At 34.2% G+C, this 22,935-nt stretch overlaps 5 protein-coding genes across 7 annotated transcripts; 4 read left to right on the top strand and 1 right to left on the bottom strand.

The window, feature by feature from the left end:
* Positions 1-421: 421 nt before the first annotated feature.
* Positions 422-6,471, top strand: LOC102601351 (protein NLP6-like). The gene is made up of 5 exons (XM_006343755.2): positions 422-1,000; positions 1,582-2,159; positions 3,962-4,009; positions 4,104-5,034; positions 5,161-6,471. Exons 1-5 carry the CDS (start codon positions 523-525, stop codon positions 6,285-6,287), a joined length of 3,162 nt encoding a protein of 1,053 aa, XP_006343817.1. The 5' UTR covers positions 422-522; the 3' UTR covers positions 6,288-6,471.
* A 637-nt stretch (positions 6,472-7,108) lies between these two features.
* LOC102601001 (protein NLP7-like) lies at positions 7,109-11,287 on the top strand. Of its 2 annotated transcripts, none has more exons than XM_006343754.2 (6): positions 7,109-7,352; positions 8,006-8,487; positions 9,048-9,095; positions 9,181-9,913; positions 10,033-10,221; positions 10,639-11,287. In XM_006343754.2, the coding sequence occupies exons 1-6, from the start codon at positions 7,115-7,117 to the stop codon at positions 11,088-11,090; spliced, it is 2,142 nt and encodes a 713-aa protein (XP_006343816.2). In that variant the 5' UTR covers positions 7,109-7,114; the 3' UTR covers positions 11,091-11,287. The 2 variants fall into 2 exon arrangements, with proteins under 2 accessions (XP_006343816.2, XP_015162605.1); XM_015307119.1 differs by lacking the exon at positions 7,109-7,352 and adding an exon at positions 8,673-8,902 and having other exon boundaries at positions 8,397-8,487.
* Positions 11,288-11,843: 556 nt separating this feature from the next.
* Positions 11,844-16,197, top strand: LOC102600447 (mitochondrial pyruvate carrier 1). 2 transcript variants are annotated; one of them, XM_006343752.2, is made up of 5 exons: positions 11,846-11,957; positions 13,984-14,100; positions 14,187-14,241; positions 14,333-14,468; positions 15,944-16,197. In XM_006343752.2, exons 2-5 carry the CDS (start codon positions 14,008-14,010, stop codon positions 15,975-15,977), a joined length of 318 nt encoding a protein of 105 aa, XP_006343814.1. In that variant the 5' UTR covers positions 11,846-11,957; positions 13,984-14,007; the 3' UTR covers positions 15,978-16,197. The 2 variants fall into 2 exon arrangements, with proteins under 2 accessions (XP_006343815.1, XP_006343814.1); XM_006343753.2 differs by lacking the exon at positions 15,944-16,197 and having other exon boundaries at positions 11,844-11,957; positions 14,333-14,472.
* An 883-nt stretch (positions 16,198-17,080) lies between these two features.
* On the top strand, positions 17,081-18,169 carry LOC102579833 (F-box protein At2g26160-like). The gene has a single exon (XM_006343947.1). It carries the CDS (start codon positions 17,081-17,083, stop codon positions 18,167-18,169), a length of 1,089 nt encoding a protein of 362 aa, XP_006344009.1.
* Positions 18,170-19,136: 967 nt separating this feature from the next.
* On the bottom strand, positions 19,137-22,034 carry LOC102600110 (bidirectional sugar transporter SWEET4-like). The gene is made up of 5 exons (XM_006343751.1): positions 21,939-22,034; positions 21,608-21,644; positions 20,960-21,338; positions 20,356-20,475; positions 19,137-19,403 (listed from the first exon to the last, which is right to left on the bottom strand). Exons 1-5 carry the CDS (start codon positions 21,982-21,984, stop codon positions 19,227-19,229), a joined length of 759 nt encoding a protein of 252 aa, XP_006343813.1. The 5' UTR covers positions 21,985-22,034; the 3' UTR covers positions 19,137-19,226.
* Positions 22,035-22,935: the final 901 nt, after the last annotated feature.

The raw sequence follows: 22,935 nt of genomic DNA, 5'->3' as shown, positions 1-22,935 counted from the left end.
TATATATATATATAAAACGTATTTTACATACTATAAAAATTATTTGCATTCAATATTTTACATTAAATCAATATATACGTAACATGCATTTGCACACGAATTTTCACTACTAATTAATTAACATGCATTATCACATTATTACTTCATTTAACTATAATACATAATTTGAAAAAAACATAATAGGTACTCAATTGTCTCCTCTTATATAAGGATTACTCAGTTACTAACATTTACTTGTATAATGAATGCTTTAGAATTGAAGATCGAAGATGTTTATCCTCAAATGTTAAATTATGAATGCTTTTAAATTGAAGATACTTACCATCACATCAACTTAATTTGAAATATTTTTAAATAATGATCGAAGATGTTTATCATCATAGCGACTCGAAGGAGATAGTAGTAAGGTGGAAAGTGTAGTAGGGAATAGTTAGTGGCATTGTTTAAGTTTTTTTTATGGATAAAATTTTGTGCAATGCAAGTAGGTAATACAAGTATACAACTATTAGATTCCAATCCTCAATGGAATCACACTCCTCAATTAACCATTATCGTCATCTTCTCCGTCATCTTTCTCTTCTCGCCACATACATAATAGAGAGAAAATCTCCATCATTATCACTTTACATATTTTCTTCAATGTCGGAGCCGGAAGAAGAAATGAATTTCATTTTCCGTTCAAAGCCTAAGGAGTTTGCACCTCCACCGCCGGCGCCGGCAACGGCGCTGCAGCAGCAGCAGCATGCGGCGGGGGAGAATCATAGGGAATCGTTGATGATGGATCTCGATTTGGATCTCGACGCTTCCTGGTCATTTGATCAGATCTTCGCGGCAGCTGCTTCTGCTTCAAATCCTATGTCGCCGTTTCTCGTACCGGCTGCTTCTGAACAGCCTTGTTCTCCACTTTGGGCTTTTTCTGATGAAAACGAAGATAAGCCTAACGGAAATGCTCTCTCTAGCGGCAGTTTACGGCTCTCCAACTACCCTAGATTTGTCACTTGTAAGCCTCGGGCTTATACTTGTTGTTTCCAATTTTTTTGGAACTATGTGTGAAGTTTAGTTGACTTCGGAAAATTTCTTTATGATGAATATTAGAGTATTAATACATAGTATTAAACAATTTTTTTAGTTCAATACATAATAAAAATGCAAGTTATACTAGCTATTTGGTTTAATTGTGAAAAAAAATGGGGTTTCTCTTGGCAATGAAGATTGCACAGTTATTAGTTTCTGTACTATAACATTGACATAGCACGATATCAAAATATGTACTTTTCTTCTTTTGACAAGTGCAAAAGGTTGAACTTTTTGGTACTCCTATAGGTTTTTTGCCCATTTTTAAATGTTACTATGACTAGCAATGTTCTTTCTACAATTAGCTACACCTAGTGATTAATGTAAGCATCTTTAACTTATATCATGTAAAGTGGATAATGGAAATAGGTGATTCATATAATTGTCCCCAAATAGTTTTGGATTTTAGTCATAGTTATTGTTTTTCCAAGTGAAGTATAATTGATATCATTTGGCTGTTGAGACCAACAAAAGATTCATATATTTTTCCCTTTGTCTTTGGAGCAGATGCTAATGAACATGAGGCTGCACCTGAAACTGTGTCTGTCACTGATGATAAGAAAAGAATCCCTCTACCAATTAAAGGATTAGCCCCTTTAGATTATCTGGATAGTTCTTGCATAATCAAGGAGAGGATGACACAGGCACTTCGATACTTCAAGGAATCAACGGGAGAACGTGTGTTAGCTCAGATCTGGGCACCTGTTAAGAATGGCGGTCGTTATGTGCTTACAACTTCAGGGCAGCCCTTTGTTCTTGACCCGGACTGTAATGGGCTTCATCAATATCGAATGGTTTCTTTGATGTATATGTTTTCAGTGGATGGGGAGACTGATGGAGTGCTAGGACTTCCAGGACGTGTGTACCGGAAAAAGTTGCCAGAATGGACTCCAAATGTGCAGTATTATTCCAGTAAAGAGTTCCCCCGTCTTAATCACGCCCTGGATTACAATGTTCGTGGAACTTTGGCATTGCCAGTATTTGAACCATCTGGTCAGTCTTGTGTTGGTGTACTGGAGCTCATAATGACCTCCCAGAAAATCAACTATGCCCCTGAAGTTGATAAAGTATGCAAAGCACTTGAGGTTTGTTCTAATCATTTCTATACATAAAACTCTAACTAGTTGGTATGTCTCTCACGGGCACTTGATAGCTTGTTTGCTGCACCAATTCTGTGTTGTCTAAATGCTAGAGTTATCTATAGATTTTGTTTTACTCGTTAGCGGCTGAGGTTATATTCATTTATCAAAGTGGTGACAAACTTTCAGTGAGTGCTATGCCATATTTCCATCCATCATTCTGCTCTTCTCTAGGAAAGTGCACTTTTGTGTTAAAGGAATACAGCGAAGTTAAGCCGGTTTACCAGATAGACTCAACTGAAGTGTTTTCTGGCATGCTGTATCATCTTTCTAGTTCTCAGTTAAAAATATTATGTCAAAAAAGTTATCAATATGAACAGCTGAATGTGATGGTTTTTGAAATTGTTCTCTTGCTTTTGAGTGATGTGTATTGGTGCCAAAATCTCAAACTGGATCCGAAGATTTTAGAGAGTCTGGATGAATAACCAATGCCAATTTTATTCAAGTACATGATGCGATTTAGAACATATATCTTATGATCTGTTAGTATATACTATAAAACTATGTCGGTATTTGTATGCTAGAATCCCAGACTGGATGAGATGTTTCTTACTTGTGGTGAGGAACTTCTGGAAGTTTCTATTAGTGTATTATTATTAGTATTGTTTTTTTATTTTTGTGGATATTTTGACTCTGTTGCATGTGGTCTGATGAACTGGAATTCTCCCTGTTTAAGATCACAACTGTCTTTTGTTTTCATATGCATGTAATGGATTGCTTTCTCTCCTGCTGTGATTTTATATTTTGCTGGTTCATGAAGGTGCATTAGTGCATGTGCTCTTCACTGCATGCATGGGCGGCTCAACGTTATCGGAGGCCTAAAGCGAAATCTTAATTAGAGGCCTAAAATCTAAATAAACTTCACATGCATTTATTTAAAATTTACTTTTCTTACATTTTTAAATACAAAGTATTACTTTATATTTTTTTTATATGTAAATGATTTATTCGATTTCTTTTTCAATTATTAGTTTTAAATAAGATTTTATCAATTCAACGTTAAAAAATATTATTTTACTCGGACAATCATTATATGAATTGTTAACATAGTTCTACAAGTAATAAGTTGACAAATTTCAAATAAATATAAGTGTTAGAACCATATCTTTGCTGAAGTTGATAATTTGGTTACCCCACATTTTACCATGGTTGTTGTAATGCTTGAAAATCTAAGAAGAAATGGAAAAAGAATTTACAATTCACTTTGTTCCACACTTTTCGACTATTAATTGATATTTTTGACAAAATATTACTCTAACTTATCAACAATTTAAAGAAGAAAGTGTAAAAGGAGTTAAAAAGAATAAAATAATATGAGTATTAGTGGAGAGAGTGTAAGAAAATAAAACAAAATTTTCTTGATTTCTTCTATTTGAATGGGGTTGAAGAGAATAAAATAATAATTTTAAATATATACTTTTTATCATAAATAATTAATGTTTTTTCTATAAAAAATTAACACATAATTTATTCTTGGTAAAAATTTGAGGCCCCCTAAAATTGGGGGCCTAAGGCCAATGCCTTATTTAAGTATGCATAGAGCCGGCCCTGGCTGCATGGGATATCAAATTATCAGCTAGTGTTGATTCAACTATTTTGATAAGTACTTGTGTAGTTGCTAAGAAGATTTTATCAGTAAAATGCATCGTCATGTAAACCAAATGCATAGCTTTTCCAATCCTTTTTTTCTACATTGAAGTTGAGCTTAAAACATTCAGTTTTGTTAAGTGATTTCAATTTTTCTGCAGGCAGTGAATCTGAAAAGTTCAGAGATATTGGACTACCCAAACCATCAGGTGAGAAGAAAAAAGTTTCTGGACACATCTCATCTAAGCTGTTGTTGATTGTTGTCTGAATAAGTCTTATGTCGTTGGCTATTCTATGAACCAGATCTGTAATGAAGGTCGTCAGAATGCATTGGTTGAAATCTTGGAGATATTAACAGCTGTATGTGAAACTTATAAATTGCCTCTGGCTCAGACATGGGTTCCGTGCAGGCATCGCAGTGTGCTGGCTGATGGTGGTGGGTTTAAAAAGAGCTGTAGTAGCTTTGATGGAAGCTGCATGGGACAAGTCTGTATGTCTACGACAGATGTAGCATTTTATGTGGTTGATGCTCACATGTGGGGTTTCCGTGAGGCCTGTGCTGAGCATCACTTACAAAAGGGACAGGGAGTTGCTGGAAGGGCATATGCTTCTCAAAAATCATGCTTTTGTGAAGATATAGGGCAGTTTTGCAAAACAGAGTACCCCTTGGTGCACTATGCACGTTTGTTTGGGTTGTCCAGCTGTTTAGCAATCTGCTTACGGAGCACTCACACTGGCAACGATGATTATATTTTAGAGTTTTTTCTGCCCCCAAATGATGGAGACTACACTGACCAGCTGGCATTGCTGAACTCTCTCTTATTGACGATGAAGCAGCACTTTAGGAGCCTTAGGGTTGCTTCTGGTGAGGAACTTGAGCATAACTGGGGTTCAGTTGAGATTATTAAAGCATCCACAGAAGAAAAACTTGGTTCAAGGTTTGACTCTGTGCCAACCACCAAATCTCTTCCTCAGTCTGCTAGTGTAGCAAATGGAAGGACACATCCTGATCTAATGGAAGAGCAGCAGTCCCCTGTGGCATTGAATGTGGCAAAAGGTGCAGAGGGTGTAAATGGTACAGCTGAAGCACATAATCATGCTTCTGTCCCCGAGAATAAACAGACTGGTAAGAAATCAGAGAGAAAACGTGGAAAAGCTGAAAAAACAATAAGCTTAGAGGTTTTGCAACAGTATTTTGCTGGAAGCCTTAAGGATGCTGCGAAGAGTCTTGGCGGTACGCTATTCAAAATATTATGATTTTTTTCTTTACCATGTTTTGCTCACATAAAGTGTTCATTTTCCCCCTTTCCCAGTGTAATAGCCGATTTGACTATTCTTGTTAATTTTCTCGCAATTACAGTATGTCCAACTACAATGAAGCGCATTTGTAGGCAGCATGGGATCTCTAGATGGCCATCTCGCAAGATAAACAAGGTTAACCGGTCCCTTTCAAAGCTAAAACGTGTAATTGAATCTGTGCAAGGAGCTGATGGAACATTCAGCCTGACTTCACTTGCACCAAATTCACTTCCTGTTGCTGTTGGTTCTATTTCTTGGCCTGCAGGCATAAATGGTTCACCGTGTAAAGCTTCTGAGTACCAAGAAGAGAAGAATGAGTTCTCCAACCATGGAACACCAGGAAGTCATGAAGAAGCTGAACCTATGGACCAAATGCTTGGAAGCCGAATTATTGGGAATGAAGAGCTCTCTCCAAAGCAGAATGGTTTCGTGCGTGAAGGGTCACATAGGTCCAGAACTGGGAGCTTCTCTAGAGAAGAGAGCACAGGGACACCTACCTCCCATGGATCATGTCAAGGTAGTCCTTCCCCTGCAAATGAGTCCTCCCCTCAGAATGAGCTGGTCAATTCACCTACACAGGAGTCGGTCATGAAAGTGGAAGGCTCTTTGGAACCAGCTCGTCAAACCACAGGAGAAATAAATTTATCTACTTCATTCCTAATGCCTGGGCTTTATATTCCGGAACACACCCAACAACAATTTAGGGGAATGTTAGTTGAGGATGCCGGCAGCTCACATGATCTGAGAAATCTTTGTCCGGCTGGAGAAGCCATGTTCGATGAACGTGTCCCAGAATACAGTTGGACAAACCCACCATGTTCTAATGGAATTGCTACGAATCAGGTTCCTCTTCCTGTCGAGAAGATGCCACAATTTTCTTCCAGGCCTGAAGTAACATCCGTTACAATAAAAGCAACCTATAGGGAAGACATCATAAGATTTCGACTTTGTTTGAACTCTGGCATATATAAGTTGAAGGAGGAAGTAGCCAAGAGGCTGAAGTTAGAGATGGGAACTTTCGATATCAAGTACCTAGATGATGACCACGAGTGGGTTTTAATCACGTGTGATGCAGATCTACAAGAATGCATCGATATCTCAAGATCATCAGGCAGCAATGTAGTAAGATTGTTAGTTCATGACATAATGCCCAATCTTGGGAGCTCCTGTGAGAGCTCAGGTGAATGATTAGAATTTAGGTTGTAAATATATAAAAACTAGTAAAATCATTCTTGTAGTGCTAGGTTTTTTGTCCATGTGGAGTGTAGGTTTTGGTTATGGCAGGGTCCTCTGTAATTGTAGAAAGTTTTTACTTTTCAATTGTATTCATCTTGTAAGCCTAAGAAAATAAGTTTTTTGCTTTTGTTGTTGCAACTTACATTCTTTGTCCATTTGGAATATTTTTATATGGATACAGAAGATTCATATAGTCGATCTCAATTGTTTTGAGAGTGAAGCATAATTCTTTGGTTATTTGTTTGAGCCTATAGTTTATCGGGAGCAACGCTCTATACACGCTATTCTTTTTTGACTTTATTCATAGAATTATACAAGATACGTTAAAAAAGACGAACACAGAATGAAAAAAGTTTATGATTGAAACCATAGGATCCGATAACTAAACTATAAAATCAATTGTGATGAAACTTTTTGAGTTAATGTGTCGAAAACTCTGTGAACCACTATTTTAGAATCTAGAATTTATTAATTTCTTTCGCAAATTATAAGGACCAAGTCAAACATGGCAACTAAGTTAAATTATTATAAAGTTTAATTAAAATTTTCATAAATGGAAATTAAATAAAATATTGTATGATTTAGGTGAGTCGAAATTTATCAAAATAATCACCTTATTTTCATACGGTAAGGTCCGGTAAAAATCATTTTTCTCAATTTTTAGATTCTACTCATTAAACTTATATTGAACATGTTATTATTGTTATTACAGAAAGAAATAATACATATGTGTGAATTCATTGACTTGTTATTATTACTTATATATATAGAGAGAGTCAATGACCTTTGTGGACCGATCAAAAAAAAAAATGATTAACAATATTCCTTTTGATCATTCTGCAAATATGATGGAACAGATAGGGAAAAATCAATATCCTATGATTAATGATGATGTTTATGAAGTTTATACATCATCTGAATTCATGAATTATATTGGAGAACCATTATCTTGCTCTGAAGAACGTTCTAATTTCCATTTAATGGTTTTTTGGACGAACAATCAACCTCAATCTACTTGTAAGTAAAAAACTTTTCTTTTTAGCTTCGGATTTATGTTATATATACTGACAGGTAAAGAAAGTTTATTCAATTTAACAGGTTATAGTAGGTTATTACTCTCTCTGTCCTCATTCATATGATTGATAGGAAGGAAAGTGTTTATCATGTATTTCGTAGAAAATATTTTATTTTCATTTTTCGTTTCGGATTTAAGTTATACGGGCATGTTAGTACTTTCAACTCTCTGTTTTTTCCTTTTCTTGTATCAGATTTAAATTATATATATATTGATAGTGTAAGAAATTTTACTCAATTTAACAGGTTATAGTAGATTATTACTCCCTCCGTTCCATTTAGGTGATCCATTTTCCTTTTTAGTCTGACAAGATAAAATGACACATGAACAATATAATTTTAACCTTCTATTTTATTCTTAGGATGTACATGTTTGGTAGGAAGGAAAGTGTTTCCCATGGAATTCGAAAGCAACAATAGATGAGATTGAATCAGACAAAAGGTTGTCACGAAGAATTACATGTTGTACGTCAACATAACATGATCATTTAAAAAAAGATCTATACACTGTCAACGCTAGAACTTAAACTCTTAACTTGCTAATGGTGTACCATATTTTGTGATTTCTAATTCAAGTGTATATATATTTCTTGAAGCTGTGAAGGAAAAGATCAAACTAGCACTTCAAAGAATTGAAACATCCCAAGTAATTTTACTACAGTTTTGGGGACTGGAAAACATTGAAGGTAGAAATTATCTATCAACTTCAGGACAACCTTTTGGTCTTAGATATCTGTATAAAGGACTCTGTTGGTATAGAAAACACTGTCAAGGTTACAAATATAGTGTCGATAAGGGCGAAAATCCTGAACAAGGAAGGGAAAAAACTCATCTTTTTGGTCCGCCTACACGAGTTTTCCAGCAAAAATTGCCAGAGTCAAGTACTCATGTGGGGTATTACACGAATGAAGAGTTTCCGATGAGGGATCATGTTCTCCAGTGTGGTGTTCGAACTTATTTGGCTTTGCCTGTGTTTGAACCTATTGAGAAGAATTGCATTGGTGTGATTGAGCTTGTTACAGTTTGGAAAGGTGGCTACTTGACTTGTGAAGTTGAACGAGTACTCAATCCGCTTGAGGTTCGTCCTATCTCCTTATTTTTGGCATTTAGACAGATACATATAGTTCGAGTTTCTTGAGATGAGGGTCTATCAGAAACAGCCTCTTTATCGTTGAGGTAGGGGTAAGGTCTGCGTACACTCTACCCTCCTAAGACCCCACTTTGTGGAACTATACTGAGTATGTTGTTGTTGTATATATATAGTTTTGTGTGGAATGCCTCACTACCAAAACCTTGTGTCTGCCCATTCGTACGAGCCATGTATGGCAATACTACACGATTAGGATTATAATCTCGACCATGTTGGAGATGTCTGTATCCTTTGAAGGGGAGTCTTCATGTGACTTATAGAGTTATAGGTCATGGGCTCACACCGTGGATTCATCCACTGATGCTTGCGTTAGGGTATGCTGCCTACATCACACCCTCTTGAGGTGCGGTCTTTCCCCAAATCTAATGTGAACGCTGGATGCTTTGTGCACCAGGCTTTACTGGTGCTTTAAACTCTCATTTGAGGTTTTTTTTTAATAGTTTGGTAGATTTTTGTACCTTTGGACTAAGATTTTGATCTCATTGCAGGCAGTAGATCTCAAATGTCCTAAAATATTTCTCAATAAAGATAGAAAAGTAAGTTGCAAAATTCCTACCTTTTATCACTCATCCTTTGTTAAAACCAGTAAATTTTTATCTGAACAAAATCCTTTGTAACCAGGTACAAGCAGGGAAACATAATGAAGGAGAGGAATTCAAAAGGATGTTAAAAATCGTGCGAGAAACACACAAGTTGCCTTTCATTCGTGTCTGGATTCCCTGTGTGAATCTAGAAATGGACCACAATGGCATGTACATTGGCTGCACCGAGCTTGCCATGTCTGCTAGTAATGAAGTTTACTTTGTCGCGGATGAGGAAATGGATGCTAACGATCATGTTTATGACGATTATTATTATGATGATATGTTATGTTTCCGAGACATTTCCAAGTTACAACCTTTGCAGAAAGATCAAGGGGTTGTTGGGAAAGCATTTTCTTCTGGCAAGCTGTGCTATTGCAAGAACATTACTGAATTCAGCATAATTGAGTATCCTTTGGTACATTATGCGCGTTGGTGTGGATTGACTACTTCTTTTGCTATTTGCTTGAAGAGTGGAGACGATGCGTACATACTGGAGCTGTTTCTTCCCCCTGATAACGGAGATCCAATTATGTTGCTTGGATCAATTTTGACTACAATGGGACAGCATTTTCGGAATTTCAAATTTGCTTCAGGTCAAGAACTAGGAAATGATTCAAGTGTTCAAGTTGTTAAAGCTTCTTCAGATAAGAATGTGGATTATTTTCATATTTGTCAAGCTAGAGCAAGTCCGTTTATGCCTGAAGTATTGCACGTTGAAGATAGACGGAACCAACTAATGGAAGGCAACGAAAATCACACGGAGAAAGAAGGTAGAATAAATATACTTATTCTTAGTTGCCATCACAATTTTGTACTCCATGGTGATATGGTGAATATGTCTGAATCCTCTTTACATATTGAAATGAGGTATTATCATCTTGTGCTGCAGACAGACAACAATCGATGGTTCAATCCAATGTGTTAAGTATCGATTCACACGTTATATCAGAGAAGCAATGTGTAAGTGTTACTCATTTGCAAAAAGAAAGCAGAACCAGAACTAAAGACTCTGTCAACTATGATGATCTCAAACAGCATTTTGACAAAAACCTTTCTGATGCAGCTGAAAGCCTTCAGAGTAAGTTCTTATCTCATTTTCTTTCTTCAATTTCAACCCTTTTTAAGGTACAGAAAAGAATGTGCCATTGGGCTGCACCAGGGGCGGAAGGATGCCATGCAGGATGTGAATTGCCACTATAGACAAGTGTGTCTTCTTTGTTCAACTCTGTTAAAGTTAAAAGTGTTTACTTCTGCAAACTCAAAGTTGGAGAGCATAGATTCGAGATGAGGCCAAGTTAAAGGGCACGTATTATGCCTATCTTTTAGCTGACATGACAGTAGAAGTTACTTTTAGTTATCTTTCAGTTGACTTGACAGTAAAAGTTATTTCTAGTTATCTTTTAGCTGACGTGACATTAGAAGTTACTTGTAGTCATCTTTTAGTTGAACTGACAACAGTAGAAGTTAAAACTCAAATTTCTTTTTCTTGTTTCAGTTAGTCGATCTACACTGAAGCGATTATGTAGAAAGTATGGTATTCGAAGGTGGCCATTATCGAAACGTAAGAAGTCTAGTGAATCCGATCACCAGACATTAACTATGCTTTCAAAGAAGAACAAATCAGTAGCTTCAGAAACTACAACACAAAAAGATCATGAGAGTTGTAGCAGCAGTTTTACAGTGAAGGCAACATTTGGAGATGATATGATGAAGTTTAAATTGTACACATTTTCAAGAAAAGATGATTTGGATAATGAAGTGGCTAAAAGATTGAAATTACCAATTGGAAGATTTAGAATAAATTATATGGATGAAGATAATGATTGGATATGGATTGCTTGTGATGATGATTTGAGTGATTGTTTTAATAATGCTCAATCATTAGGGAACAACACAATTAAGATGTTGGTTTTACCAGCAGCCATCAATCATCATCTTGAATTGTAATTTTACACTCCCTTCCCTAGACTCTACGTGCATCGAACTGCCCTTTTCTTTTACGTGCTCATGTACTTATTATTCGTTGTTATAGCAAACATTCTATATATGTTGTTGTAAAATAATTCAAATTAGTAACATCATGTTACTAACTTATGTGACACACTTACACTCTTAGTTTATATCAAGAAGAAGAATGATTGATACCTTTCTCTTTTTTGAAAATTAATTAATTTAAGCATTTTAGTTTTACCGTAATGACATGAATTGTTAAGATTCACAACACCATTTATTTAAATTAAAAGGCACATGGAACTCTCATTATCCCAAGTCTAAAATGATAATTCTGGTACTTTGAGTATAATTGGTGTAACATAGGGAAGTCTTCTATCTTTAATTTTTTTATACATTCATTTATTTCTTATACTTCATGAGTTCATGTTAAGTTCAATTTCGTTACATAAAATTTGGTCAAAATACGTTATATTTGGAACTATTTTAAGAATATATTACCATCAGACATCAAATAAGAAAAAACTAGAGAAACTTTACATAATACATAAATAATTAAATGGTGAAACGACTAATAATTCAGAAAATGTGTGAATATTAATAAACAAAAAGATCAAAATTGCACATTCCAAATTATTACAAGTTTAATATATTTTCTTTTAAATATTAACAACAAGAAGATACCTTTTGTTAAATATTACTAAAAGGACTAAAATTAGAGACTTACAGTAATTGAGGGACCAAAAAGGTTATTAAGCCAAAATGATTCTTTCCCTGCCTTTGACGAACACCACCAACTAAAGAGTAGCACCACTTTATACACAATCGCCAACAGAAGCCCTCAGTTTCAGATCTCTAATAAAGGTAAGATTTTTACTATAAATTTTGATTTTAAATCAGTTTATTAATAAAGGGTATTCTTGTTTTTGCAGTTTTACATGTTTTTTTAAAATCTAATTTCTGCAATTCTTGTTTTTTATCATCCCTTTGAGAACAAGATTCAATCTTTATTGTATAGATATAATCTTTATGAATTTAAACCGAATATTACTTGGTTAATTAGCAAACTAAAGGACCCCATAGAAATAACAGTATTGCCACAGCATCCTGGATTGTTGGGGGTGGGGTGGGCGAGGGCTTTTATGTTTGCTCAAGTTTTGATTTTTCTGTTTATTAGTTGCAAATTGGAGGAATAAAATGGCTGAATAGTGCAATGGTGAAGGGAGGAATTTCGCTAAGGGTGTTGATTTTGAGCTTATGCAACTTATCAGGTTCTTGATAAATTATTTATATATATTAAGTAGATTTTTAAACAGAAGTACATGGTTTGAGTCAAAACTATTGGGTTCTGCCGAATCTGTAGGCTAGAAGATCTAGCTCCGCCCCTATGTTGAACATTTAATATATGTGTAAGAAGTAAGAGTTGACCTATATATGCTGTATAGTTTTTCGGGAAAAAGGTGTCCAACTGAACTGACCACCCTTTGGTGTACATAGCTATGCCCCTGCGGATATATTGTATTCGGTGTAGAGGAGTTATATAGAAGGGGCCAAATTGTTTAGGATTGAGGCTAAGTTTATTAATTGATTGATAGGTGAAAATAGTCAGTGATATGTGTGGAGATTGAATTAATAAAAAATTATTGTTATTCAGAATTTGTGAATTTTACCCTCAATGCTTTTAATGTATATGGAGTGGAAGATATAGTATTATTCTGCTTCTTGTGCTTGTTAGGTCTTTGTTTTTTTACTTAGTTAAAATGGTGCTTGTTCACTACTATGTGTTTATTTTCATAGAAGTTTGTACTATGGACCTTCTTTGGTTGGTGGGTTGTTCTTGGTGCTAGAGTTGAAGATGGAAACTAGTGGTCGCGGAGGTGGTTTTAATTGGGTGGTAACTTAATGAGTAAGAGGTTCAAATGATTGTGCTAGGTGCCGGATGAGATGGTGAAAGAACATTCTAATTATATGCAAGATACTCACCCTCATGACAAACTATGATCTATATCGGCATTTTCCGGTATAGCTCTCTTTTATATAAATTAATAAATAAATAGCTCTATATCTTTATTATTATTTCATTTCCTCTCTCTTAAATAGCTGTGTCCTGTCTTAAAACCGTAAACATCGGAATAAACACATGGGATTATGAGTAAGAGAATCTAAGGGTAAGATGATGTGAGACTGTTAGAAGTATGAGTAATTCATGGCTCTGACCAAAGCATCTTTTGGTTTTGGTTGCTTATTACAAGTGTAAGTGTTCCTCGGAATGACTGCGTGTAAAGGGCACGTAGGCAGTGAATTGGGTTGAGGATTGCTTAAAATGGCAGATCATCTGAAAGGTAGTGGGTTGTAAATTGTGGTTGGTACGGTTCTGTGGAAATGCATATAACACCATATTCAGCTTTTCTCCATTTTTATTTGAACACGATTGAAGGTTACAACAGAAGGCATAACTCCTTAGATTCTTATTTATTGCATCTAAAAGATTGATATGTCATTAGTGGTAGAAATTTCAGAGTTCCTTCCTGATATTCTCACTGCTTCGAACCACTTTTGCAATCTCGTTCCCGGTAAAGTGAAATTTTCTGTCCATTGGTGGTCTTGCACTGACCCAACTTTCTTAGGAGTGAAGCACGGTATTAGATACTCTTCTGGTGATTTTGCACATTGTTTCTTGTTAATTCCTGACAAGTCACAGAAAAGTAAATGTGTTTAGCTTTCCCCTTTTTCGATGTTATATGTTATCTTGGCTGCTGCCTGCTGCTACATTAACAGGATATTTCATGTTTTAGCAGTTCTGGCAATACTCAATTTAATTGCTAACTATTGTCATATACTTATGTCTCAATTGTTGTTCATATACCTAAGTTTGTTTTAACAATTGCAGGATATTTCATATAGCTTGTCAGAAATGGCTTCATTCAAGGCATTTTTGAACAGCCCTGTTGGCCCTAAGACAACTCATTTTTGGGGTCCTGTAGCCAACTGGGGATTTGTCATTGCTGTATGCCTATCTATTACAAGATTTACATTATGTTATTCACTTCTAGTTAACTCTTTTGGCTGAGTTTCATTGATGGTACGTTGTAGGGACTGGTCGACACACAAAAACCACCAGAGATGATATCAGGCAACATGACCTCAGGTAGAAAATGTGTACTTAAATGAACGTTGAGTCGTTGACTTGAAATGATATATGGCCACCCTCATCCTTCTTTTCCTTCTGGGTATTGCAGCAATGTGTGTTTATTCTGCGTTATTCATGAGATTTGCATGGATGGTTCAGCCTCGGAATTATCTTCTTCTGGCATGCCATGCCTCAAATGAGTCAGTGCAACTCTATCAACTATCACGTTGGGCAAAGAGTCAAGGGTAAGTGATCAATAAAATAATACTTTTCCCGTTTCATTTTATTGACTTAGTTTGGCTGGCACGGAGTTTAAGAAAGTAAATGAGACTTGAATCTTGTAGTCTTAAACTAAAGATGTGTATTGTGTAGCAAAATGTCCTTTGAATTTCATACTTTTAGTCTTAAACATTGCCATGTAGCATGTTGTAATTGAAAAGTTGCACTACATAAATTGACAATCTTTTTGAAACACATAAATTGAGATTTTTATGAGATAGAGGGAGTACTAGCTAGGGAAAAAAGTGAGAGAAAGGAAGAAGAAAACATACATACAGCCAATGGACCCTTAGGAGAGATAAGGAAGGTATTAAGAAAAGGAATCCTGTCTTTGACGATCCAGTTTTAGCTAGCAAGTGTGTAGACTCATACTTTGATGACTCCCTAGGGTGTCAAATATCTACTAGGGGAAAGGGTTGATATGGATTTGTGCTTTAGGTAACCTGCACTACTAGAAAATAACTATTTTCCCATTGAAATTTCCTACTGATAAATGTTAAGTAGCTATTCCCACAAATATTTTGATTGAATTAGTGAGAAAAGAAAAAATAGTAGTGTTTTCACACCGAAAAATTAGGAAGCTTCTCAGTGTTTCAATGAGAATCTGTTTCTTACACGTGTTTTCCCCGTGAGCTAGTTTGGTGGGAAATTCATGTTCTATAACACAAATTTTCCATTGATTCATGGTGGGAAAAACCTCTGTTTCTAGTTGTGCCCTCTCATCGTCTACGTCTTTATTCTCCGGTACCCCTACTCCTGAAAGAGTCCCATAGTCCATTGTCAAACGACACTGGATTAAGAGGGAAGGGGAAATATTGATCGTATGGTATTATATTGGATATTATGCCACGATTACTTCTTTACCGCTGATAATGATTACTACATTGTCTGATTGGGATTTAAAGAGGAGGTGCTGAATATATAACTAATGTGGTATGTTGAAGTAGGGAAAAAGGGATACGCTGAAAGAATGTTTACATATCTGATTTTTTCCCATGGCACTTGCACCATTTGGCAGTAGAGTTCTAGACGACATGCACACAATTTTAGTTTTCTTTCAAAGATGCCGAAAACAGGTGGTGTGGCTAGTTGTTATAGCTTTATCTATGACTTGAGAATTTGAGACTGCCTACTTAAACATTCTTGCGAACCTAGATAGTTTTTTTTTTTTTTGATAACTCGCGGTGTTGGGGCAATCTAGCGCACAATTAGGCTAATTCCATAGGGTACCTGCTATTTATCACCAACACTGGTACCGAATAACTCTCTTCACTAACACTTAGATAGATGAGAAGAAATCAACAAGTGTTTCTTGTGAACCTAGATAATCCGAGGATTTTATTGTGCTTTCGAATCTTCTGCTTGCAATTACACTCTAATAAAAATTTTGCTACATGTGCTTTTCATCTGATGTTTCTGCTTTCTCCTCTTTTCCCTGCAGATATTTGCAACAGAATGCAGCCAAAGCAGAGTGATCTAGTGTTCTTTCTTGTTTATTTTTGGACAAATTTGCTTGGCATTTCTGAATGCTTTCATCAATTGTTGCCAAAATGTTTATAAAGAGGCATTAAACTTTTGCAGTTTGAATGACTCTACGTTAATAAGCCAAGAAAAAAGTAATGATTTTTGGAATCGGTTGAGAAATATCTGCTGATGCAAAATTTACGATAATAGTGACTTGAAGTGTAATTGGTAGAGTTGTTATCATGTGATCAGGAAGAAATAACCTTTTGCAGAAATACAGGATAAGACTGTATACAATAAACCTTTGTGTTGGTCTGGTCTATTTATGGACCTTGCGCATAGCTGGAGCTTATACTGCATCGTCCTGTCTCTTTTAGCGACATAAATATTAAGCTCGATTAAATTATATTAAGAGCGGTGTCGATAAATAAATAAGTATCAGGTGAGATGAAAACATATCATATCATATTTGTATCTCGTATAATAAAAATTAACTAAGCTAAGTCCGAACAGACACTACCAATATTTTGTTTTTCCATTTGAGCTATTGCATATATATAATACCAAAACGTTTCTCTATTCTAGTTCTTTAATTTGTATTGTTGCTAATACATAAATGTTTTTTCTATCTAGTTTTGTAATTTGCATTGCCCCTATAACAAAACCATTTTTTCGTTCTATTCTCGGAGTAGTAACTCAAATCCTTGTCAAAATTGAGAGAGTTATAATTCATACAATTTGTTTGGATGGTTGTTACTTGTTATTTCAAAGGTACTGTATTGTATTGTTTTAGTGAATACAAAGTTTGGAAAGATTGTATCGTTCTTCATTGTTACATATTGTCACTTGAAGGATAAACCACCAAGAAATGTAAGATACAGAATATAGTTACTATAAAAAAAGGTAAGGTAATAACTAATTAGATTATTCGTCACATAAAATGAGGCAGGGTCTGTTTGACAAACTTGTAGCTGATGGACTCTTATAGAGTCCTTAATTAACAAGAGTCCTAAATTTGTTACACAACCTATGTAAATACAAAATACATATCCTCAAGTAAAATCCATAAAGAATAAAATTCTGACTTCACCTCTGTTTGTTCTTCCCTATACCTATGGCGATATGGGAAGAATTGCCTGTCGATCTCCTTGTTAAGATAGCGAATCGCGTTAAAGTGATGGAAGATTTCATTGCTTTACGTGCTGTTTGTACCTCGTGGCGAGTTTCTATCACTAAGGATGACATGTTTTTGCCTCAAGTTCCATTGCTTATGCTGAATACTACCAAAGATAACAAATATCACAAATATCGAGAATTTTACTCTTTATCCAAGAAGAAAGTTGTACGAGTATTTCTCCCCGAAGCTAGATGTGGAGATTGTGTGTCATCGGAGGGATGGCTTTGTACCATGTCATGCTACAGAAAAAAGATGAACTTGTTGCACCCTTTCTCCCGTACCCAAATTCAACTTCCTCCACTAATATCATTGGTGGTTTCACTTGGTGTGAAAATAATGTCTATTGGAGGGGAGTCACTTATCCAAAAAGTTGCCTTATCTGCCAATCCTTCTATTACATCAGATTACGTATTGATGGTTTCTGTTCTTATAGACCATGATAATTATTTGGCTTTTTGGAGATCAGGAGACCGCAAGTGGAGTCGTAGTAATATTAATACAACTATTCATACATGGGGTAAAGCCACTAGTATCATTTACTATAATGGCCAATTTTATTGTGTCACTTGTTATGGCCAACTTTGGGTTTTTGACATTGTTATGGAGTCAAAATCAATTCATGCTAAGCCACGCTTTGTTGCCAGGGTGGATGGTAATATTTATCCAAATAAACAGTATTACAGACTAGTCAAAACATCCAATGCATTATTAATCGTTACCAAGTCTACGCACTTGAGATATAAAGTGTCCGAATTAGATACATTCACAGGTAGATTGAACAACATAACCAACTTGGGAGATTCATCAATTTTCTTGAGCAATGATGGAGGTAGTATTATTAATTGCTCTGGATTTCGAGGAGTAGTCAAGGCTAATCACATATATTTTACTGATATGTGGACATACAATATTGAAGATGAAAAAATTGAATATTTTCATCCTGGACCAAGTTCTATTTGTCCGCTAACTTGGGTTACACCATCATTCCAACACTGCCATGTGACTCGGAGGGGTTGTTGTCTCTGAGTTGTTCAAATTGTTATTCTAAAGTCTAATTGAGCTATTTAATTTTATTTCCCTTCATTGGAATAAAATGTTGTTGTATATAATCAATTCTAATGTGTGTTATGCAGCATATGTTTTTCATCTTATAAAATGTGGCCAAAGCAGAGTGTTTTTGTGTTCTTTCTTGTTTGTGACGAGCAAAATAAATATATTTACTATCAACATTTACCCCTATATTTGGATGTTGTTCCTCGTTGGAAGAATCGTAACATTTAATTCGCTGTATTTATAAGATTATGAGTTCATCCATACTATAATTATTTGCAAATTTAATGAATATTTACATATACTATGTTCAGCCTGGGTTGATATGACCCCGGACCCCGTGCTACTATGATTCATCGACCTCTAAGGCGCTTTCTTGTGGAGATGGGAACCATGTATATATTTTATGAAATTTATTGATTACCTACAAATTTTTAATTTAAAATTCTCTAACTTAAAGACATTAGAATTTTAAATTCATAAATTTCAAATATTGACTATGCCTATAGTAAGTCTAGGAGAATCTATAGGTAAATAGACATGACGTGTATATATATAACACATACGCATCAAACATTGTTGATCATGTCTTTTGCTTAAACTATATATATATATATATTTATTTTAACAAGTTTAAAGCACGACAAAGTGTATATTTTTAATCAAGTTCAAGTCTATCATCACAAAAAAGCCACGAGTTAACATGTTGGCTAAAATAATGTGTTTATTGACATAAAGTACGATCACTCCTCCAATCAGATTTTTTTTTTCAAGTTTTAAATTCAGAAATCACATGATTATATAACCAAAAGAAAACAACAACTTTCTATAATGAAAACTGTTGAATTTTCAGCTTAATTTCATTTATAGGATATTTCTATCTTTCTTACATATTGTAAGGGGTACCTTCGGTGGGGTGGGGGGTTGAGAGGGTGGGTGTTCTAATAAGGAGTCATGAAAACAAAAGGCCCAACGAAAGTTGGGCCCAAACATCAAGATAGAAAAGTTAAATGGGCTTTCAGAAACCCCAAACTTAAACTCTAGAATCATTTCTCGGGTTTTGGGCCACCCGACCCGAAACAGACTTTTCAGTCATAACCATTTCTCCTTTAGCCTCTCTTGCTGCCATCTGTCTCTTAGTGGACTTGTAAAATGCAGCATAAATCAGCAATTGGGCCAGCCCAAGAAGGGTTCCCATTGAATTAGGTGCCTAAAAGGAAGAAGAAAAAAAAAACTTATATACACCGATCGTATACAAATATTTTGCACTATCAGTGTATTTTAACATGTCGTATCATATTGTTATGTTAGTAGATAGTACGAATTGATTAATCGGAAAGTTTAGAAGTAGGACACAATACTTTTCATTTTCTTATTAATTCTTGGGACAAATAATGATATTTGTTAGCTTAATTAGATAAATTACAAACCAATATAATTTTGATTTGGTGGTTAAGTTAGAACTATCATACTAAAATTACCAAAGATTCAAATCAATCAAAATAAAAGTTCCTATTTACTTTTTCTTTTTCTTTTAGAATGGTTGTTGATAAACGTACAAAAACATAAACATAAATAGAGTATAAAATAGTTGTCACAAAAAAGATGTCATATCATATATGCCACAAAATAGAAGACATTATGTATATGATTTAATAATTACTTCTCCCTCCGTTTCAAAAAGAATGACCCTTCCTTTTTAGTCTGATTCAAAAAGAATGGCCCCTTTCCTTTTTTGGCAACATTTTAACTTTAATTTTCCACGTGGCATGTTTAAGGTCATAAGATTAAAGGACAATTTTGTACATTTGACATAACTTTAATTTAGGACCACAAGATTCAAAAGTTTTCTTTATTTTCTTAAACTCCGTGCCAAGTCAAACTAGGTCATTCTTTTTGAAACGGAGGGAGTATTTATTATTATCATTTCCATTTAATCCTAGATTATATAGAGTTAATATAATTTAATTTATAAGACTAATTTTATCTCATTAAAGTCACTGAATTATGTGTTAGTTATCTAGACAAAATAATTCGTCAACAAGTCAAATTTGTCAGCACCAAAAAATGACATCATCAATTATTGCAAGTGTATCTCTACTCTAAAAAAATTATTTTTTTTAAATATAAAGTTAAATAAAACTAATTTGTATTATACTTACAAGAATGTAGGCATCAAAACGGATGAGGGCGTAAGAAGTCCAACTCACACCATTGAGAAATGAGAAAAGTGAAAGGAAGAAAGGCATGTACTCCACACTTTTGGTCTTGATCACCAGTTTCTGCAATTAAATACAATATAAACTTCAGTTTTAAAATGACATTTTCATGATTCCCTTTTTTTTTTAAAAAAAATCATTTTCTTTCTTAACCAACAAGTGGCAAAATCAAGATGTACACAAATTTAATAACCTTTTATATACACACATCATAATTTTTTAGCCTCAATTAACCATCCTTCGCCACTAATAGCGTTCGCAGGATTTTTTGTAAAAGAGTGACAACATCTTAAAAGATGAACAATTGAATAAAAATCATTAATAATACCAAATGATGTCTATATATATATACACATATCTAATAGAAGAATTCGATCAGAGACCAAGCCGGGCCGGGCTTGGTGGTGGTGCTTGGCCAAGCCTGGTCGGGCTGGGTCCTATGATCAAGCTTATTTTTACTCAATATGGACCATTTTACATATATACTTCCTCAAGCAGGAGAAAACTCGAAACATGGGAGATGTAAAAAAAGGTGAAAGATATTTACCATGACGGACAAAGGAGCAGCATACATCATAATGTTGCCCACCATGCAAATGCTACCAACAATGGCTGCCCTTTTCTTGGGTTCATGGACAAAAGTTAGAACAACAAAGCCAAGTGCAACAACAAAAATAATCTCAACGATGACGATTATAATAACTTTCATCCTTTGCTTACGATCCGAGTACAATAAAAACAGTGTAAGGTACACGATCTCGATGCCTAGACCGGTCCCGTTAATAGTTATAACTAAAAGACTGTTAGGTGTGACCCATGGGAGACCGTACATCACCCAAAGCCCACAATTGATAAATGTGGCTAGGTATGGAATTGGAGAAAATTGCTCCACAGACTTGCTTTTCCATATACGAACGAAAGTCGTCCTGTAAATAAAAAAAATTGAGATCACAAGTTTTAAAAGTTTTTTTTCTTTTTAAAAGTCAAATCAATCAAATACCTTAATCTAAAATGAAACAAAAAGTAAATGCTATAAATAAATGAGTTACATTATATACATCGATGATCTAATAGTGTAAAAAGTTCTTTACAAGAGCAGTGCATAAAAATAAACTCTTTGTGCTTTAAAAGCTTTTTTATTAGAGTAAATAAAGGAAAGTTAATTAAAGGAAAAAACATGAGAATTGAAGCTTACAAGGGTGACAAGAACAAGATGAGTGCAATGATATTCCCTGGAAAAAAAAAAACAGAAAATCAGTTTTTTCATAAATAAAATAAAATTGAAGGTTATAATTGATCATGAGCTATTTTTCTCTATATATGTTTTTATTGAGTGTGTAGGGACGGAGCTAGATGAGCGAAAGGGGTTTATTCAAATCTCTTTCATAGAAAAAAATTACATCATATATATAAAATTGAAAGAATAATCTGTATATACAGTAGATATGATGAATCACGGAATAAAATTTTAGCTCCGTCACAGAGTGTGTATGTTTTCTAGAGACAAAAAAGTACTAAGAACTAACCAATAACACCAACAGCAAACCTAGCATTATCCCTATTAAGAAGCATAGCTATGAAGAAAAACAGAAGAGAAAAAATTCAAGAAATTTTTTCTTGATTTTTTTTTTAACTTGTGGAGTGAGTGTGTGAATCAAAGAATGAAGATGGATAGCCTTATAAAAGGGTGAAGGGGAAGGGGTTGATTTTTGGTTTGTCCAAAAAAAAAATGAAAAAATCAAAGCATGCAAAGTTATTTGATTGGTTAATAAATACAAGATAATTTTTTTTAAAAAGTCAACAAAAGAAATAAATGAAAATAAAATTGTTTCAATTTACATGTTATATATATATTTATTTTAATTTCGAATAAATATTATACTTTTTTCGTTAAAAATTAATGTCATTTTACGCTTAATAAATGATTTGTAATCATATAAATAACTATAATTTATTTTAAATCATAAATTTTGAGATTCTTTCTTCTTTTCTTTCTTTTTTTAATTTTGTGATCAGTCAAACATATCATATTTTTTCCGTCCTAAAATATTTGTTATTTTATTATTTTATGAGAATCAAACTACACAATATTTGACCAACATCTTAAGATATCATTTTTATCATATTAATGTGAAAAAAATCTACAATTCATTAATTTTTGAATATATAAATTATAATTTTTAAATAATATATTAATTTATTCTAATAAAACTTCAAAAACTAGTTAGGTTTATTAAATGAAGGTTAAATGAAGAGAGAAGAACAATATAGGCACTCCATTCAAGAATTTTCAGCAAATATTTTTTTGAAAAATAGAGCGAATTAATTATTTTTGCATGGATTTTACTTTGCAGCTTACACTGAATTCATAGCTAAGCTTATCCATATTATCCTTATCCATTTGAGTCTGGTAGGAGTTAGCATTATGAGTAATTCTTGAATGGGGTGCAATAATTTAAACAAATAAAGTCTTATTTAATTAATAAATTTTATTATTAAATATTTTTAATAAGTATTTTAAAA

This window comes from Solanum tuberosum, unplaced genomic scaffold, assembly GCF_000226075.1.
Source record: "Solanum tuberosum cultivar DM 1-3 516 R44 unplaced genomic scaffold, SolTub_3.0 scf00048, whole genome shotgun sequence".
NCBI lineage: Eukaryota > Viridiplantae > Streptophyta > Magnoliopsida > Solanales > Solanaceae > Solanum > Solanum tuberosum.
This window is presented reverse-complemented; position numbering and strand designations above follow the sequence as displayed.

Coding starts and splice junctions, on each gene's coding strand:
- LOC102601351 (XM_006343755.2), top strand. CDS start 523: ATGGAATCACACTCCTCAATTAACCATTATCGTCATCTTCTCCGTCAT. Junction 1,001..1,581: donor CTACCCTAGATTTGTCACTT/GTAAGCCTCGGG, acceptor TCTTTGGAGCAG/ATGCTAATGAACATGAGGCT. Junction 5,035..5,160: donor TGCTGCGAAGAGTCTTGGCG/GTACGCTATTCA, acceptor TCGCAATTACAG/TATGTCCAACTACAATGAAG.
- LOC102601001 (XM_006343754.2), top strand. CDS start 7,115: ATGACCTTTGTGGACCGATCAAAAAAAAAAATGATTAACAATATTCCT. Junction 9,096..9,180: donor TTCTCAATAAAGATAGAAAA/GTAAGTTGCAAA, acceptor CTTTGTAACCAG/GTACAAGCAGGGAAACATAA. Junction 10,222..10,638: donor TGCAGCTGAAAGCCTTCAGA/GTAAGTTCTTAT, acceptor TTCTTGTTTCAG/TTAGTCGATCTACACTGAAG.
- LOC102600447 (XM_006343752.2), top strand. CDS start 14,008: ATGGCTTCATTCAAGGCATTTTTGAACAGCCCTGTTGGCCCTAAGACA. Junction 14,101..14,186: donor ACTGGGGATTTGTCATTGCT/GTATGCCTATCT, acceptor GGTACGTTGTAG/GGACTGGTCGACACACAAAA. Junction 14,242..14,332: donor ATCAGGCAACATGACCTCAG/GTAGAAAATGTG, acceptor TGGGTATTGCAG/CAATGTGTGTTTATTCTGCG.
- LOC102579833 (XM_006343947.1), top strand. CDS start 17,081: ATGGCGATATGGGAAGAATTGCCTGTCGATCTCCTTGTTAAGATAGCG.
- LOC102600110 (XM_006343751.1), bottom strand. CDS start 21,984: ATGCTTCTTAATAGGGATAATGCTAGGTTTGCTGTTGGTGTTATTG. Junction 21,645..21,938: donor GTTTGCTGTTGGTGTTATTG/GTTAGTTCTTAG, acceptor TTTTTTTTCCAG/GGAATATCATTGCACTCATC. Junction 20,476..20,959: donor CTGCTCCTTTGTCCGTCATG/GTAAATATCTTT, acceptor ATTTAATTGCAG/AAACTGGTGATCAAGACCAA.